The sequence below is a fragment of the Mus musculus genome, chromosome 16 (genome assembly GCF_000001635.26).
Source record: "Mus musculus strain C57BL/6J chromosome 16, GRCm38.p6 C57BL/6J".
Classification (NCBI taxonomy): domain Eukaryota; kingdom Metazoa; phylum Chordata; class Mammalia; order Rodentia; family Muridae; genus Mus; species Mus musculus.
In genome coordinates this window covers 97,889,883-97,912,343 of record NC_000082.6, presented here as the reverse complement: position 1 = coordinate 97,912,343, position 22,461 = coordinate 97,889,883, and the positions used below count along the sequence as shown (strand labels likewise).

At 42.9% G+C, this 22,461-nt stretch overlaps 1 protein-coding gene across 6 annotated transcripts in view; it reads left to right on the top strand.

Annotated features, from left to right (window-relative positions):
- The window catches only part of C2cd2 (C2 calcium-dependent domain containing 2), a 70,587-nt gene that overhangs the window by 13,452 nt on the left and 34,674 nt on the right, over positions 1–22,461 (top strand). For 5 of the 6 annotated variants that reach the window (NM_174847.2, XM_011246109.3, XM_006522976.4 and 2 more), the window contains exons 3-4: positions 20,035–20,154; positions 22,226–22,330. In NM_174847.2, coding sequence (NP_777272.2) covers positions 20,035–20,154; positions 22,226–22,330 — 225 coding nt within the window. Of the gene's footprint in view, positions 1–20,034; positions 20,155–22,225; positions 22,339–22,461 lie in introns of all 6 variants that reach the window. The other variant, XM_011246111.2, reaches the window with a different exon arrangement.

Here is a 22,461-nt window from a genome sequence, read left to right as displayed (position 1 = left end):
ACGTAGCTCAGTTGGGAACATGCTTGCCTTGCATGCATGAAGCACGTGTTTGATCCCTAGCATATAAATTAGGTATTGTGGTATGTACCTGTTATCCTAATACTTAGAAGGTAGGGGCAGGAAGATCAGAAGTTCAAGGTCAATTTCAGCCACATAGTGAGTTTAAGGCCAAACTGGGGAACATGAGGCTTTGTATCAAAAAACAACAAATATCATGCAGCCCTGTGTTATGTTACTCTCTTCATATGAAATTCCCAGAACAGATAAACCATCTAATAGAACCTGGCTAGAGATGCCAGGACCTGGTGGGGGAAGGGCCTGGTAGGGATTGGAGTGGTTGCCTGCAAGCAGAGGGTTTGATAGCCATATAGCTACCAATGTGTTGAAAGTGTTTGAGTGCTCAGTCTAAAAGGCTGAATTCTTTCAGTAAAGCTGGTATGTGTACGTATGTGAAAACACCCATGTGAGGCAGGGTTTCTGAGCCAGTGCCGTGTGGTATATAGAATTAGTCCTATTGCTTTGAGTTTATAAGTGAGATGCACATATGAGACTGACCAGAAAGTCTAAGGAAATCTCAAGACTGAGTCCAAGAAATATCAAAAAATCAAAGATGAATTTCAGCCTGCTGTATTTACATACAGTCTTTTACTCACTGCCTTTATTGCTAATGATTATTATTAGTGCTGTGTACTTTGTATCTGTGGGCCTAAATCTTCCCCTATATTAAAAATGGATTATTTGATTTGCCACCATCATGACATTTGAAAATTTTGTCTGCGGTTTGAATTTTAAAACATCTTTTGTTTTCTAGCACCCTCATGGCACTACACAGATTTTAGCTTCAGTTCTATGTGGTTAAAAGCTCTCTTCAAATTTACAGGCAGGAGGAATACACAGCACATAGACATTCACTCAGGCAAATATAACAACATGCATAAAATAAAATTGAAATATAATTTTAATAAAAAAGGCTGATTTGCCTAATATTCAGTTATCTTCAAAACTCAAAAACCTGCCCCACATGGCTAGTGGGACACCCTTGCCACCGTGGTTTCTATGGATATCAGATGAGTGAGTCTTACTATAAGAGGAAGTGGTTCTTATGGATATCAGAGGAGTGAGTCTTACTATAAGAGGAAAAGGGACCTGTCAGTGCCATTCATCCCAACTCTTGGAAATGTACTTCTATGTACATAAAAATATATATAGATTTGGGCTAGAGAGATAGCTCAGTAGTTGAGAATGTTTGCTGCTTTGGCAGAGGATTAAAGTTTGCTTTCTAGCATCCTTACTGACTAGATCACAAACTCCTGTAACTCTAGCTTCAGGGTACTGACACCTCTTCTGGCCTCCAAGGGTATCTGCACACATTTTTTTTTTTTTTTTAAAGTAAGCATCTCCTACTTGCTTGCCACTCTTGGTCCTCTCTGTTGCCCTAACAGTTTAGCTTATGCTTGTATGTCATATTATACATATATGATCTCATATATCTATATAAAATCTAGGAACCACAAATGAGATAAACTGGCAGTATTTGTCTTAATGAGATTCTCTCCATTTGTATCCATTTTCCCATAAATGCTGTAACTTCATTTTTCTAAATGGCTGAAAGGGATTCCATGTTATCTAAACCATATTTTCTTTATGCATTCCTCTCTTGTTGGACATCTAAGCTGGTTTTGTAACTATAGTGAATATTGCTGTAGAAACAAGTATCTGTGTACAACTGTCTCTGTGAAGAGAATATATATATTTTTTAGGCTGTGACATAGACAATAGTTCTGTTCTTTGTCTTAGCTTCATTCCCACAGTGGTGACCATCCTGAAGGTAGGCCTAGTTCCTTCCTTTGCAGCCATCTGTGTATTCCCCACCCCTGCATGTGAAAGATCTGTACCTGTTTCACTTTCAAGTTAAATGAGTAGGGAGTGTTTAGCAGACAGCTTGGAGGGGATCCCAGGTATGCCCAGGCTGGGAGGAGAATGCTATCACTCCTCACCCTGCACACCTGGTGTTACCTTCACAGCAAGGATCTCTTGTACTTGTTAACCTATCAGTTTATATGCATGCTTTAGTACCAAGACTATACTTCATGACATTGGAGATTCATCTGCTTAGTTACAGCTTTATTTCCTTTGCTGTCACTACTCGGGGTCTGGATGAGCCAGGTTTGTGTATCCCTCTTGCTTGGCTATCGTTAGAGCCAAGTATTTGTAAAATCAGACGTATTTATTCCTCTTCCTTAGCTGGATAAATAGCTTACTTTCTCTTCTCACAGGCATAAATAACAGATGCTTCAAGAGCCTGACTATTCTCCCAACTTCCAGGTGTACAATCAAGTGTGCCGGGTTGGGGTGGGCTATGTGGGTCCAAGATATTGTTTAAAACTGACCAGATTAGTTACTACAGTGCTATGACATTAGCCCAAGGGAGGCTCTCCAACCCTTGCTAGTACAGAAGTCATATGCCCATGTTATCCCCTTAGTGAACCCAAAGAACTCTCTGGAAGATACTAGAGTGGCAGAAGGAACTGAAGCCTGTGGCAAGCATTGTAATATTGAAGTTGGTACAGCCCATGCAACTGGTAAGGACTGGAAATAGATGACCCTGTGGTCACTTTTACAGGATAGAAACTGAGGCATAGAGAGTAGGGGGCCCAACCTTCCTGGTACCTTCTTGGGAAAATGCCTGCTTCAATAGCCAGCATTGACTCTGTCAGTGGCAGATAAGGACTGTACTTCTTGGGAGCTGGGCAGCTTGTGTTTGTTGTTTTCTGAAACTGCCAATTCTCAGGAGCAGTGGATTAGTGCCAAGAGCTGGCCTGGCAGCTGAGGAGGGACAGAGATGCAGACATTACAGAAGTTCAGCATTAAATATATTCATATTGCCAAAAAAAAGTAGCCTCAGAGAGTGGGTGAGTGAAGTACATTCCTACTAGTCCATCTACAGGGTGAATTAGCAACCGAAGCCTTTAGGCTAATAGTGGTTGCACATCCTGCTCAAAATCCTGCTCAGTGTTCACACTTCAGTCTTCATTTTTCTTGAGTTTCATGTGTTTAGGAAATTGTATCTTATATCTTGGGTATCTTAGGTTTTGGGCTAATATCCACTTATCAGTGAGTACATATTGTGTGAGTTCCTTTGTGAATGTGTTACCTCACTCAGGATGATGCCCTCCAGGTCCATCCATTTGGCTAGGAATTTCATAAATTCATTCTTTTTAATAGCTGAGTAGTACTCCATTGTGTAGATGCCCCTCCTTAGAAGTGGGAACAAAACACCCTTGGAAGGAGTTACAGAGACAAAGTTTGGAGCTGAGATAAAAGGATGGACCATGTAGACACTAGCATATCCGGGGATCCATCCCATAATCAGCTTCCAAATGCTGACACCATTGCATACACTAGCAAGATTATGCTGAAAGGACCCTGATATAGCTGTCTCTTGTCAGAGTATGCCTGGGCCTAGCAAACATAGAAGTGGATGCTCACAGTCGGCTATTGGATGGATCACATGGCCCCCAATGAAGGAGCTAGAGAAAGTACCAAAGAAGCTAAAGGGATCTGCAACCCTATAGGTGGAACAACATTATGAACTAACCAGTACCCCGGAGCTCTTGACTCTAGCTGCATATGCATCAAAAGATGGCCTAGTCGGCCATCACTGGAAAGAGAGGCCCATTGGACACGCAAACTTTATATGCCCCAGTACAGGGGAACGCCAGGGCCATAAAAGGGGAGTGGGTGGGTAGGGGAGAGGGGGTGGGTGGCTATGGGGGACTTTTGGTATAGCATTGCAAATGTAAATGAGCGAAATACCTAATAAAAAATGAAAAAAAAAATCCTGCTCAGAATCATGCCATTCACCATAGACAATAGGGAAAGCAGCCCAAGCTGTGTAAATACATCAGTATGGACAGAGAATATCACTCAGCCTCATAAAGAAAGGAATACTGACATGTTCTTCCAAGTGTATGAGGACCTTTTACTATGTCCAGATATAAGAGAACAAACACTGTAAGCGGTATTAGGTGAGGCTCTAGATGCAGTCCATCTGGGAGGGGCTGGGCACGGAATTAGTTTTTTTGTGGGGACAGCCCTTCTGTTTGGGAGATGGAAAGTTCTGGAGTTGTGTGGTGGCACAATTGAACTGCCTGCCCAGGAATAAAGGAGAGGGTGAGTTTCGTCCATTATGAAAGCCAATAGAGAAATTCATAAACTTTTAAAAAGGCTTCATTTCACCCACTCAACTTTATTTGACATGTTATTGCCCTTCCTGTGGTTTTGGCCTCATCACGTCCCTAGTTTGATTACTGTGGGAGCCTCACGTCCATAGGCAGGGACATGCGTGCCATGGTATGCTGTTGCCCACAGTTCTGGAATTTAGACACAGTTTGCTTCAAGTGCTGCATTCTGTCTCAAATGTAGACTTTATATTGTTCCAAAATTAACAACTTGGAAAACATGGAGAGGAGTCACAAATACATGTAATACCCTATGCTGTATGAGCTTCCCTGAGATTAGCCTGTTTGGCCTTCAGGTCTGTTGCTTTGCTTCCTCCCACCACACTCTTAGGTTTCCCTTGTGTTTTTTTTTTTTTTTTTAAATTGTCTAACCACCTTATCAGTGGGTGCACAGGGCTTTCTGGAGGCGATCTGCCTGTTAGGCAAAAGCTGTGTTATCGGGGCAGGAGAAGGGATCTGAGGACAGACGAGGTGCCATGCTCCCTTGCTTCTTCACGCAAGGCTTGGTTTCCTGTCTGGACGTGTAACTGGTCATACACAGCACCCAGCCTTCTTGGGTAGAGAGGTGGTATGAATTAAGTGCTGCACAGGATTGCTTAGCCCTCGGTAACCTTGCCCCAGCGCCACTCCACTTTGTGTTCATTGCTTTATTATTCTAAGAAGTATAAGTACTTGGGAAAGATTTAGAAGCACATTCATTTTTTTTTTTAACATAGGTGAGTATTTTGCCTACATGTGTGTTTGTGTAGTGTCTATGGTGGGCAAGAAGAGGGTGTCAGATTCCCTGGGACTATAGTTACAGATAATTGTGAACTGCCATGTTGGTGCTGGGAATTGAACCTGGTTTTCTGCAGAAGCAGCCAGTGTTCTTAATCACTGAGCCATCTCTGTAGCCCCTGAATTGAAGCATTTTTAATGGTTTTGCTTGGCTACCAGAAAGGTGTTCATTTTTACACTGTTACAGGAAATCCTATGTGCTGAGAAGTTGAAAAGTACACAAACCAAAATGAAGTTGTCCCTCCCTCATTTATGACTGCCTCTTCTCCTGCAAGGGGTCTGTCTGTCCATAGTAGCATCCACTGCAATTTCCTCTTTTATAATTCTTGGCTTTTGCATTTTCTTTTTTTTTTATTTGATGTTTTATTTATTTACATTTCAAATGTTACCCCCTTTCCCAGTTTCCCCTCTGGAAACTCCCTATCCCATCTCCCCTCCCCCTCCCCTATTCACCCATCCACTCTCTCCTCCCCTCCCTGGTATTCCCCTACACTGGGACATCGAGCCTTCACAGGACCAAGGGTGTCTCCTCCCATTTATGTCCAACAAGGCCATCCTCTGCTACACATGTGGCCGGAGCCCTGGGTTCCTCCATGTGTACTCTTTGTTGGTGGTTCAGTCCCTGGGAGCTCTGGGGAATCTGGTTGGTTGATATTATTGTTCTTGCTATGGGGTTGCAAACCCCTTCAGCATTTTCTTGGCCAAATGAAGAAATGTTATGTCCAGGTGCTGTTCTCTGAGGTCAGATGGGCTGGCCAGGCAGGTAAACAGACCTTTGCTCTTGATTCCCAAAGTGGTTGCTCTCCACTGGTTATTGGATATGGATGTAGGAAGGGTGAGACTTTGTCTCAGCTGTCCTTAACCTCACCTGTAGGAGTGTGGTGTGTGTGTGTGTATGGGGGGGGATGAAGGGAGCTGGAGGGTGTGTGTATGTATATATGTATGTATATTTGAGGGATGTATATGTAGGGGAGGGGGCTGGGAGTGTGTGTGTGTGTGTGTGTGTGTGTGTGTGTGTGTGTGTGTGTGTGTGTGTGTTTTATCTTCTTGACCTTCTGGGAAGGTAAGAGCCCTTATATTCTAGATTTCTGTATGTGATCTTTTCATTTTTGGACAGATGCCTTGGCCAGCCACAACACACCCATTTTTAGAAAGCACTGAAGCCAGAAAAATAAGCTTTTCTCATAGCATGTCCCAGTTGGGACATTACTTAACTCCATTAGATAAAAACCAGAGGCACAGATATCTCTTTCTAATATTGTTCTGGAATTAGTTGTAGCTTTGCTATGTTCTGCTTGACCATTTCCCATGGGGTGCAAATTTCCAGTGAATTCTTTGTCACTTTCCCCACATATCCCTGTTATGCAGAATTCTTGAGAACTTGAGGACCAAAGTCCATGGTGTAGAGAAATGAAAACTTTTAATTCCAAGAGTGTTCAGAAACCATCTCTGCCAGCTTCCCCCATAGCCTCAGGTCTTGCTTTCATCTTTTTTGACTTGGTCTTCGCTGAGGCTACATATCTTGTACTAAAAAAAGAATAGGTCCTCCCAAGCCCAGCATGTTCCATTGCATAAGTCTTCTCCCAGCTGAATAAGAGTGAGGACTGGCTAATTGGCTTGTGAGCTTATACAATGGTCCCTAAGCTTGGACTTTGTCCTGTAACCTTTCAAGATCTCTGTGCAAACACAGGTTCAACACCAGTCCTTCTCCACAGCCCACGGTGAGATCTCTTAAGGCTTGAACAGAAAAAGTACCAAGGACAGGGGCAAGCTTCAGGATCTGCCACCCCCCACTGAGTCTTGAGCAGTCTGGTTCACACAGGGCACTTCTGGGCATTGCACTTCTTAGTGAGTATCTTCACACTGAGTATCTTCCCATTCAGTTCAATTCTGACCCTTACAACTATAAAGAAGTTAGTGTAACTAGCTGGGTTCCAGGCTGAGGCCTATAAGCCTGGCCCCACTGCATACCCCACTTTTGATTAGCAGGGGACAAATTGGGGCTTTGTTGGAATGGCTCGTGGAACCCAGGGAAACAGTTTGTATCATTTCTAATTTATGAATTTATAAATGAAAGACATGTACATAATGTGTATGGAGTAGGCATCGCCCCCAGGCCCCTCTGGACATGATTCCTCCCAGGACCTCCCTTCTTCACTTGAACTTGAATGATGGATTCAGCAATCTGAATGACTGATTGTTATTCAATTGCTTGTTAACCTGGACCTCCTGGATTTTCAGAACTCTTAGTCTTTCTGGCCAATCCTACCTGGAACCTGTCTAGGGACTTACAGCACCTGCCTGTCTCATGAGGTCACAAGAGTCACTTGCTTATCACCCATAGCAACCTGAAGAGTGGTGGCATATTCATGTGGTAATTTCCCTCAAGGGGCAACATGTTAGATGAATAGGTGAAACTTCCTCCAGGCACAAGACTGGCCTAGCTGTCAGCTACTGATTATAGCAAGGCCTGGTGTAAAGAGATGATCCATGGCCCTGGGCTCTGCTCCCCTGAGGTCTTTCTACCTTATTGGTTAGTCTCAGTATGCACCAACTGGTGATTTCTCCTAGACTTAATTAATTACATACTTAATTACAACTAGTTCCTAACTACATTCTCTTTCCTCACATCCTGGGAGAAGTCTGTTCTAGAGTGTTCCAACCCAAGAGACACAAGGTTCTATTTCCATAAAAGAATAGCCTGGAGTCAGTCCATCCTCCACAGTGTGCAATGTGGCCCTTCTTTGTCTGTCAGCTGGATCAGAGGTTTCTCTATCTGGGGTTTTGACAATCTAGGTACAAAACCCAACGACAAAAGCAACCCTACTATGCCATCGCCATCCACGCAATCATAACCCGTTAACAGATAGGATGGCTGTTGTTTTAAATGCAATGCAACCCTTGGCAGAAGAAAAGAAATTCTAAGGAAATATTGGTGTCCTTCTTGTCCACTGTGAGCCTAGCAAAACAATGAAGCCCAAAGAGTTAATCCTGTGCTCAGGAAAAAGAAAGGCTAAAGCTTGGTGCCAGTCAAAGGCGGAATTTATCTACCAGGAAGAGATTTCACACGGTGCTGACAGCTTATCAGACTTTCTGGCAGGAAAGATTGAAGTTAAGACAGTGATAGGTGAGTGGTGGGTGGAGCACCTTGACTAGCTCCTTACTATAACACTCTTTCCCTACTCTTTAAGTCAACCCAGATAGACTTGGGATCAAGACCCTTTAGTGGTTCCTCTTCCAATATAACCACAGTGTTGTTGTTGTTGTCGTTTCAGGGAAAGGGAGGCCTCCAATGGGTATCACCTGCCTTGGCTTATCAAGTTGCAACAGGACTAGGTTCATCTTTTCCTATTGAGGCAGGATAAGGCAGCCCAAATTAGTGGAAAGGAAGCAGGCAGCATAGTCACAGACAGCCCCTGCTCTTGCTGTAAGGAGACCCACAGGAAAACCAAGCTGCATTGCCTGTTACATATGTGTAGGGGGCTTAGTTCTGTCATGTATACTTTCTGGTTCGTAGTTCAGTTTCTGTGAGCCCCTATGGGTCCAGGTTAATTGATTCTGTAGGTTTTCTTGTGGTGTCTTTGACCTCTCTGGCTCCTTCAACCCTTCCTGCCACTCTTTCACAAGATTCCTTGAGTTTTTCCTACTGTTTGGTTGTGAGTCTCTAAATCTGTTTCTGTCAGCTATTGAGTAAAGCCCCTCAGATGATAGTTATGCTAGGCTCCTGTCTGTAAGTATAGCAGAGTATCATCAATAGTGCCAAGGGTGGGCTCTCTCTCATGGCATGGGTCTCAAGTTGGGCCAGTCACTGGTTGGCCATTCTCCCTATTTCTTTTCTTTTCTTTTCTTTTCTTTTCTTTTCTTTTCTTTTCTTTTCTTTTCTTTTTTCTCTTTCTTTCTTTCTTTAAATTTTTATTTATTTATTTATTTTTGTTTTTTTTGAGATAGGGTTTCTCTGTGTAGACCTGGCTGTCCTGGAACTCACTCTGTATACCAGGCTAGCCTCGAACTCAGAAATCTGCCTGCCTCTGCCTCCCAAATGCTAGGATTAAAGGTGTGTGCCACCACCGCCTGGCTACCATTCTCCCTATTTCTGTTCCATCTTTATCCCTGCATATCTTGTAGGGAGGATGAATTATGGTTTGAAGGTTTTGTGCTGTGTTGGTGTCCCCATCCCTCCACTGGAAATCCTGCCTGGTTACAGGAGATGACCATTTCAGGTTCCATATCTTCCACTGCTAGGAGTCTTAGATAGGGTCACCTTCATAGATTCCTGGGAGTTTTCATTCTAGCTTGTCCTAGAGATGCCCCTTCCCATCAATTCCAGTTCTCTCTCACAGTTTTCTCTCTGTCCTCCCCAGACTTGAACACAATTCTTTATAGACCTTGAAAGAACAATACTCAACTTCACATGGAAAAACAAAATGCTGGGACAGCGAAAACCATCCTGAAAATAAAAGAACTGGAAGTATCATTATCCTTGATTTCAAACTATACTATAGGGCAATAGTAATAAAGACCAAATGGCATTGGCATAAAAACAGACAGATTGATTAATGGAATAGCCTTGAACATATTGGCACAGGAGACAATTTCCTGAACAGAACAACTTAGGCACTAAGATCAACAATTAATAAATGGGACCTCATGAAACTGCAAAGCTTCTGTAAGGCAAAGGACACCATCAATAGGACAAAATGGCAACCAACAGAATGGGAAAAGAATTTCACTAATCCTACATCAGTAAGAGGGCTGATATCCAATATATATAAAGAACTCAAGAACTTATAATCAACAAACCAAATAACCCAACTAAAAATAGGGTACAGAGGTAAACAGAGGATTCTCAACAGAGGTATCTCTAATGGCTGGGAAGCACTTAAAGAAATGTTCAACATCCTTAGTCATCAGGGAAATGCAAATCAAAACAATTCTAAGATTCCATCTTACACCTGTCAGAATGTCTTAAGATCAAAAAATCAGGTGATAGCTCATGCTGGTAAGGATGTGGAGCAAGGGGAACACTTCTCATTGCAAGTGGGAGTGCAAACTTGTACAACCACTTTGGAAATCAATTTGGCAGTTTCACAGAAAATTGGGAATTGAACTACTTTAAAAACCAGCTATACTACTCCTGGGCATATACTCAAAAGATGTTCCACCATACCACAAAGACACTTGCTCAACTATATTTATAGGCATAGCTTTATTTGTAATAGCTAGATGTCCCTCAACTGAAGATTGGATAAAGAAAATGTGGTACATTTATACAATAGAATATTACTCAGCTATTAAAAACAAAGACATCATGAAATTTGCAGGCAAATGGATAGAGCTAGAAAAGATTATCCTGAATGAGGTAACCCAGACCCAGAAAGACAAACATGGTATATACTCACTTATAAGTAGATATTAGCCATAAAGCATAGAATAACCATGCTACAACCCACAGGCCCAGAGAAGCTAAGTAACAAGGAGGGCCCAAGGGAAGATGATTGAGTCTCACTGAGATGGGGAAATAAAGTAGACTTCAGAGGTAGATAGAGGGAGGAAACAGGGTGAGAGATAGGGTGGAGAGGGAACAGAAAGATTCAAATCACAGTGTATACTTCTTTTTCTACTTTTTATAAGTATTTGTCACTTCAGTAGGTGTACTGAAGCAGGTAGCTGAGCCAGGCTGTCAGGTTTGCTTGTACCCTGAGAATTCTGCTGTAACATATTTTTGGGAAACTTACCAGTACCAGCAGTAGCCACACATAGAACCAACCTCAAAGACTGAAAATGATATCACCTTTCTAGATGAGTGGTCCAGTGCCCTGTGATAGGCATTTTTGACTCAAGCTCAGGTTCCTAATGGTATAAGGACCAACTTAGGCTTAAGTTTTAAATAAAAATGTGTGCCCGCTCATCATGTAGGAAAGGCCAAGTCAGGCTCCTGGGCTTGAGGTGGGTGGGTGCTTGCTCCTCACTCCAGGCCACAGATTCTATGTTTATTAATCGCAAATCCTTCCCCAGTAGGTCTGAGCATAGAAAAACAGGGGTAGGATTCCATACCATCCCACAACATTCATACCTCTGATGGCCTTGGGTGTGATGGGCCCAGGCTGTGTTTCTTTTCATTTGTGCTCATGATACTCCTCTGTGAGAAGATAGTGCCATTGGATGGAGAGAAAACTGAGACAAGAGGGTAAGTCACTTGGCCAAAGAACAGAGCTACCAAGTGGTGATTCTGGCCACTCTGCACAACATTCTTTGTGGCTCTTGTACCTGCCCACCTTTATAATAGAAGAGATGAGAAAGGGAGGTTCGACAAAGAATGAGGCATCCCATGAGATTGTGAAACCATAGCAACAAGCAGTGTAGACAAAAAGAAGGCCACAGCCACTCAGGGTGTGCAGCCAGTAGTGTGCACTTATTTGTACCTTCATGGCTATTGTCCTTTGTATGCTGAAATTGTGGTGAATTCTGCAAATTTGTCTTTATTTCTCCTAACAGAAATCTTCATTGATCTTTTTGTTTACTTTGTATGACTTGAAATTTCAGTCATGCCATTAACCTGGTATGTATGCTAACATGCTAATAGGTTGTGCAATTGTTTTGAGGTTAGATCTTTCCCATGGCAGGTAGAAGCTCCTCCTGGGAAGTTCCACCCTCAGAATGCCACTGTAGACACTTCCCCAAGAGAACTTGCTTGTTGGGTATTGATTGACATGTGGTAAAATGACCCTTGCTGGGGGCTGGTAGATCAGTAAGATTTTGGAATACAAAACATTATGGGTAGATAACTTGGCCTTCAATAGGAAGCACTAAGTGCCAGCAAGGGAAAGATCCAGTTCCTATCCAGTTCCTTCCAGTCTTCCTATTAAAGGGAACATCTTTTCCATGTTTTTGCATGCAGAGTCCTTGAGGGAGAAAGCTTATATGCAGATGTTTCTGTGTGAATCCATATTACATAGTCATTATTCCCCTTGTAGTATAGTATTAGGGGAAAGACTCCTTTTTGGCTTCATAATATCTTGATATGAGCAAAGAACCCTGCTGGAGTGAGAGTTAGAATCCAGAACAGGGAACCAGTGTAGTCCAGGCACACCCTCTCTACCTTGCATACCTTGGAGTTATTTGCCATCTTGTTAGAATTTTTCATTTTAGCCCTCTGGGAGAGTTCCTTATGAAATAAGCCTTCAGGTCTATTCATGTGACTTGTGAGCAAAATATCTGGTAAAAGATACTTAAGAGAGGAAGGGTTTATTCTAGTTTGAAGTCTGAGAGGGTGCAGTTCTTCCTGTTGGAGAAGACCTCAGACAGGAGCTTAAGGCAGCTGGTTACATTGAACCTGCTCCCAGGAACTCAACAGATGAGTGCTAGTACTCAGCTGGCTTTCTCTCTGTTTGTGTCCAGGACCACAGTCTATGGGGTGGTACTGAAAGCATTCAGGATGAGTCTTCCCAGCTCAATTAACCCAGTTTAAACACGCCCACACAGACTTGCCCAGAGGCTTATCTCCCAAGTGATTTTAGGTTCTATCAGGTTGACAGTTAATGTAGACCATCATATAGGCCGAACGAATCCTGTAGATGTGCTAGTACTTAACTCTGGCTGGTTTTACTTTATACTGAAGACCCAATGTTTAAGAGTAGACATTGGGTTTGATATCCTCCTCATATCTTTAAGAATGTTTGTAGAGGTGGAAATAGATTGCAGAGCTGGGAATGACACCTGATTTGGGAACTGGTAATAATGGGTCAGAATCCTCTAGGGAAAAGTTTAATGAGAGACTCATGCCCCTCCTTGCCGGGAGTGGTGGTGCACGCCTTTAATCCCAGCACTTGGGAGGCAGAGGCAGGCGGATTTCTGAGTTCGAGGCCAGCCTGGTCTACAAAGTCAGTTCTAGGACAGCTAGGGCTATACAGAGAAACCCTGTCTCGAAAAACCAAAAAAAAAAAAAAAAAAAAAAAAAAAAAGAAAGAAAGAAAGAAAAGAAAAGAAAAGAAAAGAAAACTGTGTGTCCCAAATAACTGATTTCCTAAGGAATCTCATGTTGAATAAAGAAAAGGATAATTTCAGCAAAATCTTGCTAGTGTATGCAATGGTGTCAGTGTTTGGAAGCTGATTATGGGATGGATTCCCGGATATGGCAGTCTCTAGATGGTCCATCCTTTCGTCACAGCTCCAAACTTTGTCTCTGTAACTCCTTCCATGGGTGTTTTGTTCCCAATTCTAAGAAGGGGCAAAGTGTCCACACTTTGGTCTTCCTTCTTCTTGAGTTTCATGCGTTTAGCAAATTATATCTTATATCTTGGGTATTCTAAGTTTCTGGGCTAATATCCACTTATCAGTGAGTACATATTGTGCGAGTTCTTTTGTGATTGGGTTACCTCACTCAGGATGATGCTCTCCAGGTCCATCCATTTGCCTAGGAATTTCATAAATTCATTGTTTTTAATAGCTGAGTAGTACTCCATTGTGTAAATGTACCACATTTTCTGTATCCATTCCTCTGTTGAGGGGCATCTGGGTTCTTTCCAGCTCCTGGCTATTATAAATAAGGCTGCTCTGAACATAGTGGAGCATGTGTCCTTCTTACCGGTTGGAACATCTTCTGGATATATGCCCAGAAGAGGTATTTCGGGATCCTCCAGTAGTACTATGTCCAATTTTCTGAGGAACTGCCAGACTGATTTCCAGAGTGGTTGTACAAGCTTGCAATCCCACCAACACAGAAGTGGATGCTCACAGTCAGCTATTGGATGGATCTCAGGGCCCCCAATGGAGGAGCTAGAGAAAGTACCCAAGGAGCTAAAGGGATCTTCAATCCTATAGGTGGAACAACAATATGAACTAACCAATACCACCCCCCAACCCCCAGAGCTCGCGTCTCTAGCTGCATATGAATCAGAAGATGGCCTGGGTGGGTAGGGGAGTGGGTGGGGGAGCATGTGGGGGACTTTTGGGATAGCATTGGAAATGTAAATGAAATAAATACCCAACTTAAAAAAAAAAAGGATAATTTCTGACGCCAGCTAGAGGAAGAACTTGCCACTGAAAAGGATTTCACACTACTTCTTAGTCCACATTGTAGGAGAAATAGGAGCCAAGACCTTTCAGAGCAGTGATGGGTAGGATCCTACCTTCAACATGACTGCTTAGCTGTACATGCCTCTTGCCCTCCATTTGAACGTAATCCTCATTTCAGCCCCTACTGTGGGGGGACAAGACAGACTTACGGGGTAATTAAACCTCTTTCTTATTTTCTTCTTCCCAATGTGGCCAAATTGAATAAATTTCTTTTCTCTGCTTTTCTATTGTTTGTTTGGCTTATTTGAGGACTCATGGCCAAGTCCCTGAGGGCTGCCAGAGCCTGCCCTCTGACCTGACAGCTCTGGTAATAGATCGACTTCCTTTTTATTTGGTGGCTCCTTCCTTATAGCGTGTGATCCAAGTGGAAAATATACTCAGTAACCCTTTAGATGCATCTTATCAGCTGTGCCCCTAGTTCTAGAATGTTCTGAGAGGAGCTACGCCACGGGTAAGTTGGAAAGTGAAGCAGTGGTGAGATGTTAAAGGGTTGGGCTTCCCTGTTGGCAAGCAACAGCATGACTGCATGACTTGGGAGAACCTTTGGCAGGAATCTGGGGCTTCCTGTCTACACAAGACATATTTCCCAGACAAGAGCTGTGTGTGTGGGTGTAAGGTCTTAAAGCGAGGCAGGAAAAAAAAAAAAAAAAAGGAGAACAACAGGACTCTGGCTGCTATCTGCTAGGACATGTTGTGTGACAGAATGGTGTCAGTGACCTGAGTCTCTCTCCTTTACCTTTAGAAGTTTGTAGGTTTCAAATCTGTGACTCCTAACCCTAACCCTGTTAGTATATAGGCAGTTCTACTGGCTTGTTCTCAGGAACCTAGCTAGTGCTTACATCACACACTACCAGATGTGTCAGGTGTGTGTTTCTGATTAAAATGATCACTACCCACCCCAGATTCATATTCATCTCCTCTCTCTCTCTCTCTCTCTCTCTCTCTCTCTCTCTCTCCTTCTTCCTCTCCCTCCTTATGTCCCTGTCTCCTTTGTCTGCATGGCAACTTCTTCTTCAGTCTTGTACCCTGAGACAGGTGAATTCACCTGGGAGACATTCCCAAATAAATCTGCTTTTATACTTTTAATTTGACTTGAATTAACTTATTTCTATCAGCAGAGAAAACCTATTAGAAGCTACCCTTTTTTATCTGGGGGTATCCTAGACACATGCTTATGTGCCTACCACAGCCACCTTGCTCATTTTTGTTCTTGAAAAGGACAGTATTTATTGGGAATTATAGTCAGCCTTCTGTTCTGAAATGGTGGCCTCACTTAGGATTCTGTGGGTGATTTGGGGAGAAAAGATCTCAGGACTCAGGCAGGTCTGTGGCTGAGGTTTTTTGTTTGATTTTGGTTTTTGTTTTTTAATCTAGTAAATTCATTCCTGGGAGGCAAGTGCCAGCTTGATAGTATATACTAATGATACTTAACCTTTCAGAAAAGCCACTGCTTGACTTGGGGGAGAGTTGTTGACAAAGTGTTTGCCTTGCAAGTATGAGGACCTGAGTTCCATCCCAGAATTCATGTTTAAAAATAAATGCTGGACATGGTGGCATGTGCTTGTAATTCCAGTGCTGAGGAGATGGAGACAGGCAGGCTTCTAGAGTCTGCCATGCAAACATGAGGACTTGAGTTTAGATCCCCAGAACCAACTTAAGAGTCAGGTGTGGCAGTGTCCATATGTAACCCAGTGGTAGGGACAGGCAGGCAGATCCTGGGGGGTTGTTGGTCAGCCAGTCTGGCAGAAATGGTGAGCTTCAGGTTCAATGAGAGATCCTATCTCAAAAAATAGGTAGAGATGCAGTTGAGTAGAACAGACATCAACCTCTGGCCCCTGCATTTGCCTAGATGAGTTAGCACTTTAGCACACATACATATACCACATGTATAAGCACATATGCTTACACACTGGCATTCCAGAGCAGATATTTGGAACCCATGGCAGAAGAACTTAAAAACTATGCTTGGACAGGTCTACATAATACAGACTGAGGGGCTAACTAGAAAACCTAGTTATCATCTTTGAGGGGGGCTCTGGATTCACAACCAGCTCTCTATTCCTTATAGACCATGAAGTAGGTATTAACCCTGGGCATTCTGGCCCTTTAAGATGGCTGGTAAGTTGCCAGGTCCCTAAACTTGTATGGGATCCTGCTTGCTACTGTTCAGTTCAAAGACCTTAAAGTTAAACCTTCTGTGTAGGTTGAGAGAATTAATCCTTATTATGGATCGACATTAATATAGATTAAGAATATTACCAACTTAAAACCATTCGGTTCTCCTTTATTAGACAAATGAGACATTGTGGCTCTCAGGTAGCAGAGCAGAACCCTGGGGAGGGGTTCAGCCTTTATGGCTGGCTGTCCAGTAAAAGCTGTTTGTTTGGATTGACATATCAAAATGTTGAGGTAAGCCAAGTGTGGTGGCTCATTCCTTTCATCCCAGCTACTCAGGTGATCAAGGCAAAATAAGTGTCATGGGTTTGAGATAAGCATGAGTTACATAAACAAAGTAAGACTTAAATTTTAAAAAAAAAGTTGTGATTAAGAGAGGTTTTGTAACACGAGCCTATAATTCCAGTGTTTAGAAGGCTGAGAGTTGGGCTGGAGAGATAACTCAGTGGTTAAGAGCATGGAGTGCTCTTCCAGATGTCCTGAGTTCAACTCCCAGCAACCACATGATGGCTCACAACCATCTGTAATGGGATCCGATGCACTCTTCTGATGTGTCTGAAGACAGCTGCAGTGTACTTGTATGAATAAAAAACAAATAAATCTTTAGAAGGCTGAGAGTTCTGTTGCCTGCCTCAGCTCAATAGTGAGTTCAGGTCAGCCTGGACTACAGAGTGAGACCCTGAAAGAATAAAAAATAAAATAAAAAATTTTTTAAAAGGAGGAAAAAAAGAAAGAAAGAACAGAGGCAGCTTCCTACTCCCACACCACTGAGGAGGGCTCAGGTGGTTTGTTTAATGAGTTCCATGATAAACTGTGAGGGCACTAACAAAGGCTAGTGTGTATGACTGCTGAGGTGCAGTAGGGCTGGGGAGGAATTGGGACGCTATGAAAAGACTTCCCAACCTGAAATAGCTCCGTTAGTGATGCTATTAGCACTGGGGTTGGGGAGGTGAGTGACTTCTCAGTCCTTTCTCCCATGACTGTGATAAAATATCTGAAAACAGCTGCTAAAGGGAGGGAGGGCTCGGGGTCATTCTGCATCTATATCCAGGAAGCAGAGTGATAGATGCTCAGATAGCTTCTTTTTATGCAGTCTAGACTCAAGCCGGGGGACCCTGCTGCTCTCCTTTATAAAATGTCTGTCCACTTCAGTTAACTTAAGCAAGATAATCCCCTACAGGCATGCCCAGAGCTAACCTAATCCAAACAATCCCTCATGGCTGTGAATGAACCTTGTCTATTAGGTGGTTCCAGATTCTGTCAAGTTTACAGCTAACATTGACCATCACAAGTAGCTAATCATGAGCTTCGGAGTCTTGCGTTCTAGGGATCCTCAAGTCCTTTGAATTTAGTTATTGGCCTGACTTCTTCCTAGGTTTACTCAAGTGCTTAAATGATCTGTATCTCTCAAGGGATGGCTGTTGGGCAGCTTTATGTATCCTTGGGAATCAAGCCTTCTTATGAGGTTTAAAGCATGCCCCACCTTCTGCCTCAAGCCACATGTCTTCCTAGTACAGTGCTCATGGGCTCAGTGTAGAAGGAGAACATCTTGATGGTCACGCAGCAAGGCCTTCTCTGTTTTATTGTTTTATTTTAAAGCAGTAAAAGGCACAGGCCCTGGGAACAACGGCATTTCCCTGCATCAGTCGTTGGTCTGTGGAGTTCTGTTATCAAAATTTCCAGAAAGGATTGTTTATAGAACATTTATTTTTAACATGAATCAGTGACATTTCTTATCCAAACATTTTTTTTTTGTTGTTGTTGTTGTTCTAACCTTCTGTCGACTCTGGTCCACATAACCAGTCCCTGTCATCCATCTTTTGGGAGCAATATCACAGGAATGGAAAGAAAGGTGAACCAGTTTCTTCCAGAATTGAGAAGCAAGGTGCTTTTTTAGGTGAACTCCTGCTAGGCCTATGTGCTCCTAGATTTCAGAAGCTGCCATAATGGGGCTCAGAGCACTTGGAGGGTTTGTTAGCGTGTGTATATTGAGGGGCAGCAGCAGAAGCTGTGCATGCGAGGCCAGGGATGAGAAATAAAGAGGGGTGATGGCCTAGCTCTGCACTTTGTGCATCAGGCCTGACAAAGTAATTATTTTCATAATCTTTCCACTTTGTGTTTTAGATTCTGAGAAATATGCCGGGGAATTAAAGAATTTTCTATGAATCCCAAAGTGAACCTCGGGAATGGGATCAGCTCTTCCTTGAGGGAGGCAGAGGTCTATCTTGTGTCATCTTCAAACTTCTGTTTGCTCAGCTTCCTGGGGGCCTAGCCACCGTGTTATTTAGTGCCTAGCATGCCCTGTTGCTGCAACCCATGTATACCTGCATCTGGTCTGGGTGTGCACTGGGCATGCTCAGGGTTCTGCCAGGGGTAGCTGGAGTCTAACTTCGAAGCTCTGCTCTTCTAGGACTCACTGACAAAAAACACTATTTTGGTCATAAAATCACCCCTCGGAAATACCTTATGACAGATTGTGGTTTGGTTTATTGTTGATGCAATTACTTGTCTCTGTTTTCTATAACCTTGTTCTAACATACAAGTTCATTTTATATTTAAGCTCATGTTATAATTCTGTTTCTGTTAGAGTTATTTAATTTTATAATTACCTAACACTGTTTTTAGATTTGTTCTCATATTAAAAATATTAAAATTATTTAGATAGAAATAATTTTTATGTTCTAGATAACATTTAAAATTTTTTTTCATCAGTGCATGTTAAAGTTTTTGTTTTGGTTTAGTTGGGTGTTTTTGTTTTGTTTTTTTTTTTTTTGACACATGGTTTCTCTATGTAGCCCTGGCTGTCCTGGAACTTTCTCTGTAGACCAAGCTGGCCTCAGACTCAGAGATCCACCTACCTTTGCCTCCTGAGTGCTGGTTTTAAAGGTATGTGCCACCATACCCAGCTAATTTTTATACATTTAATACCTATTACTTAATTTTTTCTTTTCTTTTTTTTTTGTTTGTGTTTGTTTGTTTATTTGTTTTGTTGTTATTGTTGTTTTGAGACAGGGTTTCTCTGTGTAGCCCTGGCTGTCCTGGTACTCACTCTGTTGACCAGGCTGGCCTTGAACTCAGAAATCTACCTGCCTCTGCCTCCCAAGTGCTGGGATTAAAGGCATGCGCCACCACTGCCTGGCCACTTAATTTCTTTTAAAGGCTTACTTTTAATAAAAGACAGCAAATGACTTTTCTCTCCACGAGGGCAGAAATGTCTAGAGCTTACAAAAAATAAGTGAATTTATTATTTGTGTGTGTGTGTGTGTGTTTGCTCCTGTGAATGAATGCATGCGTGTGTGTGTGTGTGTGTGTGTGTGTGTGTAGGTCAGAGCCAATTTGTATAAGTTGGTTATTTGCTTACATTGTGTTAATCCTGAGGACGGAACTCAGGTTGTCAGATCTAGTGGTAAGCACCTGTAAATGGTGACCCATCTCATTGGCCCTGTCTAGGGAATTTAAAAGTAGCCATTGTGAAAAAAATATAGCAGTGATTTTAAAAGAACAAAACCTTCTGTATATATGGAAAAAGCAAGGCAACTAGATTTAAGTGGAACAGTATCTCTGGAGAATCCATCAGAAATCAAGGGTCGAAGGCCGTGTTTAGTTTTTGACTAGTTCTGTGTATCTGACTATTAATCCAAAGTTGACACCCCAAATTCTTCCATTGCTAACACAGAAAGACTAGGTTATTCAGGGAAATGAAGCTGTCCGTGGGAGGTGCCATCCTTGCTATCCTCTGAAGATTCTCTATCCCCTGTCTCTCCAGGTGGTGATCTGTCATGTGGTGGGTGAGACCCTTCAGTTCTTGGTCAGTGCAGGGCCTGCCTCTGCCACAGGCTCGGAGTGCCAGCTGTATGATGTCCATCTTTCCCCATTTCATTTAAAGGTAAGGCTGTGTAGATGCTGTCAGTCACAGGAAATACATGGTAGTCATGACCTTGTGTTCCCTATCATAGGAGGGACACAGGGAGGATTCCTCCATGCTGAGTTACAGGGATCTGAGTATCATTCTTATTAATTATGAATCAGGTCACTATCTTTAAACTGTAAGTCACCATGACGTGACTCAGAAAAGCACACCACCTTGTAAGGCCTGTACCCAACATAGATGGTGACTCCCCACAGCTATGTAGTTGAAGTCTCCTTCTCTAGTTCTTTCATCCTCTATGCTCTGTCCCCTTTCTGAGGCCATATGGAATTACGGCAAAATTGTATATAACTGGTTGCAAGAAGGGACTAGATAATTGGGTAAGGGTCCCATGACCCACCCTGCCTATACTGTGAGGGAATGGCAGCATTTGGCAAGCCCAACTGTAATGATCTTTTGCAAGTGGACACAGATGATCTGATAAAAAATGGCGGCAGTTTTAGGGCTACAGGACTGCAGGCTAATGTTACTGTTGGCTATATATTAATTGTAAAGAGCTTGTGTACCATCTCATTCTTTGCTTGGTCACTGTGCCTTGTTCTTTTTCAGCTCAGTCACCATGGGTGTAGTCCTCAAACCATACCTATTCGCCTGTTCTTCTCCTAGCCTCTATCATTGTTAAAGATGCTTATGATTCCCTTTGGTCACCTGGAGATATACGATGTTCTCACCACCTTAAGGTTCAGGCCCTAATCACACCTTCCAGGTCCTGTTTACCATGCCTGCCCTTATGTATAAGGCTTCATGAATGAAGGCCTGGGCATCTCTCCATGATTCTGCCAACTCTACATGAGTAGGACTGACCAATATAATAGACCAGTTGAAGCTGCTGGAGTAGCCCAGGTGAAGGGGGGAAGTATTCCATGGCACTCTCTATATAATCCCAGGGACATGTGGACATGGATACAGGCCATCCCCAGAACTGAAGACAGGGTGTACTGGGTTCCTTTACTCTCCATTCTCCTATGCCTTGGTGACAGAGAAGTACAGAGCACTAGGAGTTCCACATTTAAATAAGGCTATGGAGTGTCCGTGACACCTGGCCTGAGAGCTTCCTGGGCAGAGGAGAGACTGGATAGGAGTTTAGCAGGATCTTCACGTCTATTCTGGAAGAACATGGTAGACCAAGGCAGAAGCTAAGCTATTGTCTGTGAGAACATGTGACTAAAAGAACACACAGAGGCTGGAGTGATGGCTCAGGTTAAGAGCATATGCTGTTCTTGCAGATGACCTGGGTTTGGTTTCCAGCATTCTCTTGGTGGCTTACAATCTTTCATGACTCCAGTTCTAGGTGCCACCTCACCTCTTCTGACCTCCAGGGGCACCAGGCATGCACAGACTATACGTACATACACACAGGCAACTCAAATATATTATCTTAGTTTTCTGTTGCTGTAATAAAACACCATAACCAAAAACAACTTGGGAGGAGAGAATTTATTCCATCTTATAACTCTCAGGTAACACTCCATCACTGAAGGAAGTCAGGGTAGAAGCTCAAGGTAGGAACCTGGAGGCAGGAACTGAAACAGAGGCCATGGAGGGGTGCTGCTTACTGGCTTGCTTGCCAAGGCTTGCTCAGCCTGCTTTCTTATAGAACCTAGGACTACCTGCTCAGGGGTAGCACTGCCCACAGTGAACTGTGCTCTTCCATATCAGTCAGTAATCAAAATCCCTGCATACTTGACTGTAGGCTAATCTGCTAAGATTTCAATGTGTGTTTAGGTTTGGGTCAAGATAACAAAAATCAACCAGCACCCACATAAAATAAAAATAAATCTTAAAAAATGAACACACAGAGAGCTTCAGTACATATGTACATAGCACACTGCATGCACATATTATATGCATGCACCTTGTACAAATACAGCACACAGTACACACATATAGTGTGCACACACACACAGCACATGTATACACAGTATGCACATACATGACACACATAACAACATCCATATAAGATGTGATTAAGGCTCATGTGATGATCGCAGCTACCCAGTAACTGTTGCTTGGTGGTTTGTTCTCATAGGTAGAATTCCACATGGAAGAGAAGAGAGAGGACATACAAATCAGGTGGTCTTTCACCCACGTCCCAGAAACAGCCATCAAGATCCAGCCCCAGGCCCCAGGGGAGGTCAGTCCGTAAGTTTTTATCATTCTTTCACTGGTTTGAGGATGCATGTGTGGCTAGGGCATGTCTCGAATTGGATTGCTGGAAAGTGGGTGGCCCCTGCTACTCTCCTCATTCTGACTTAGGCCACAAGT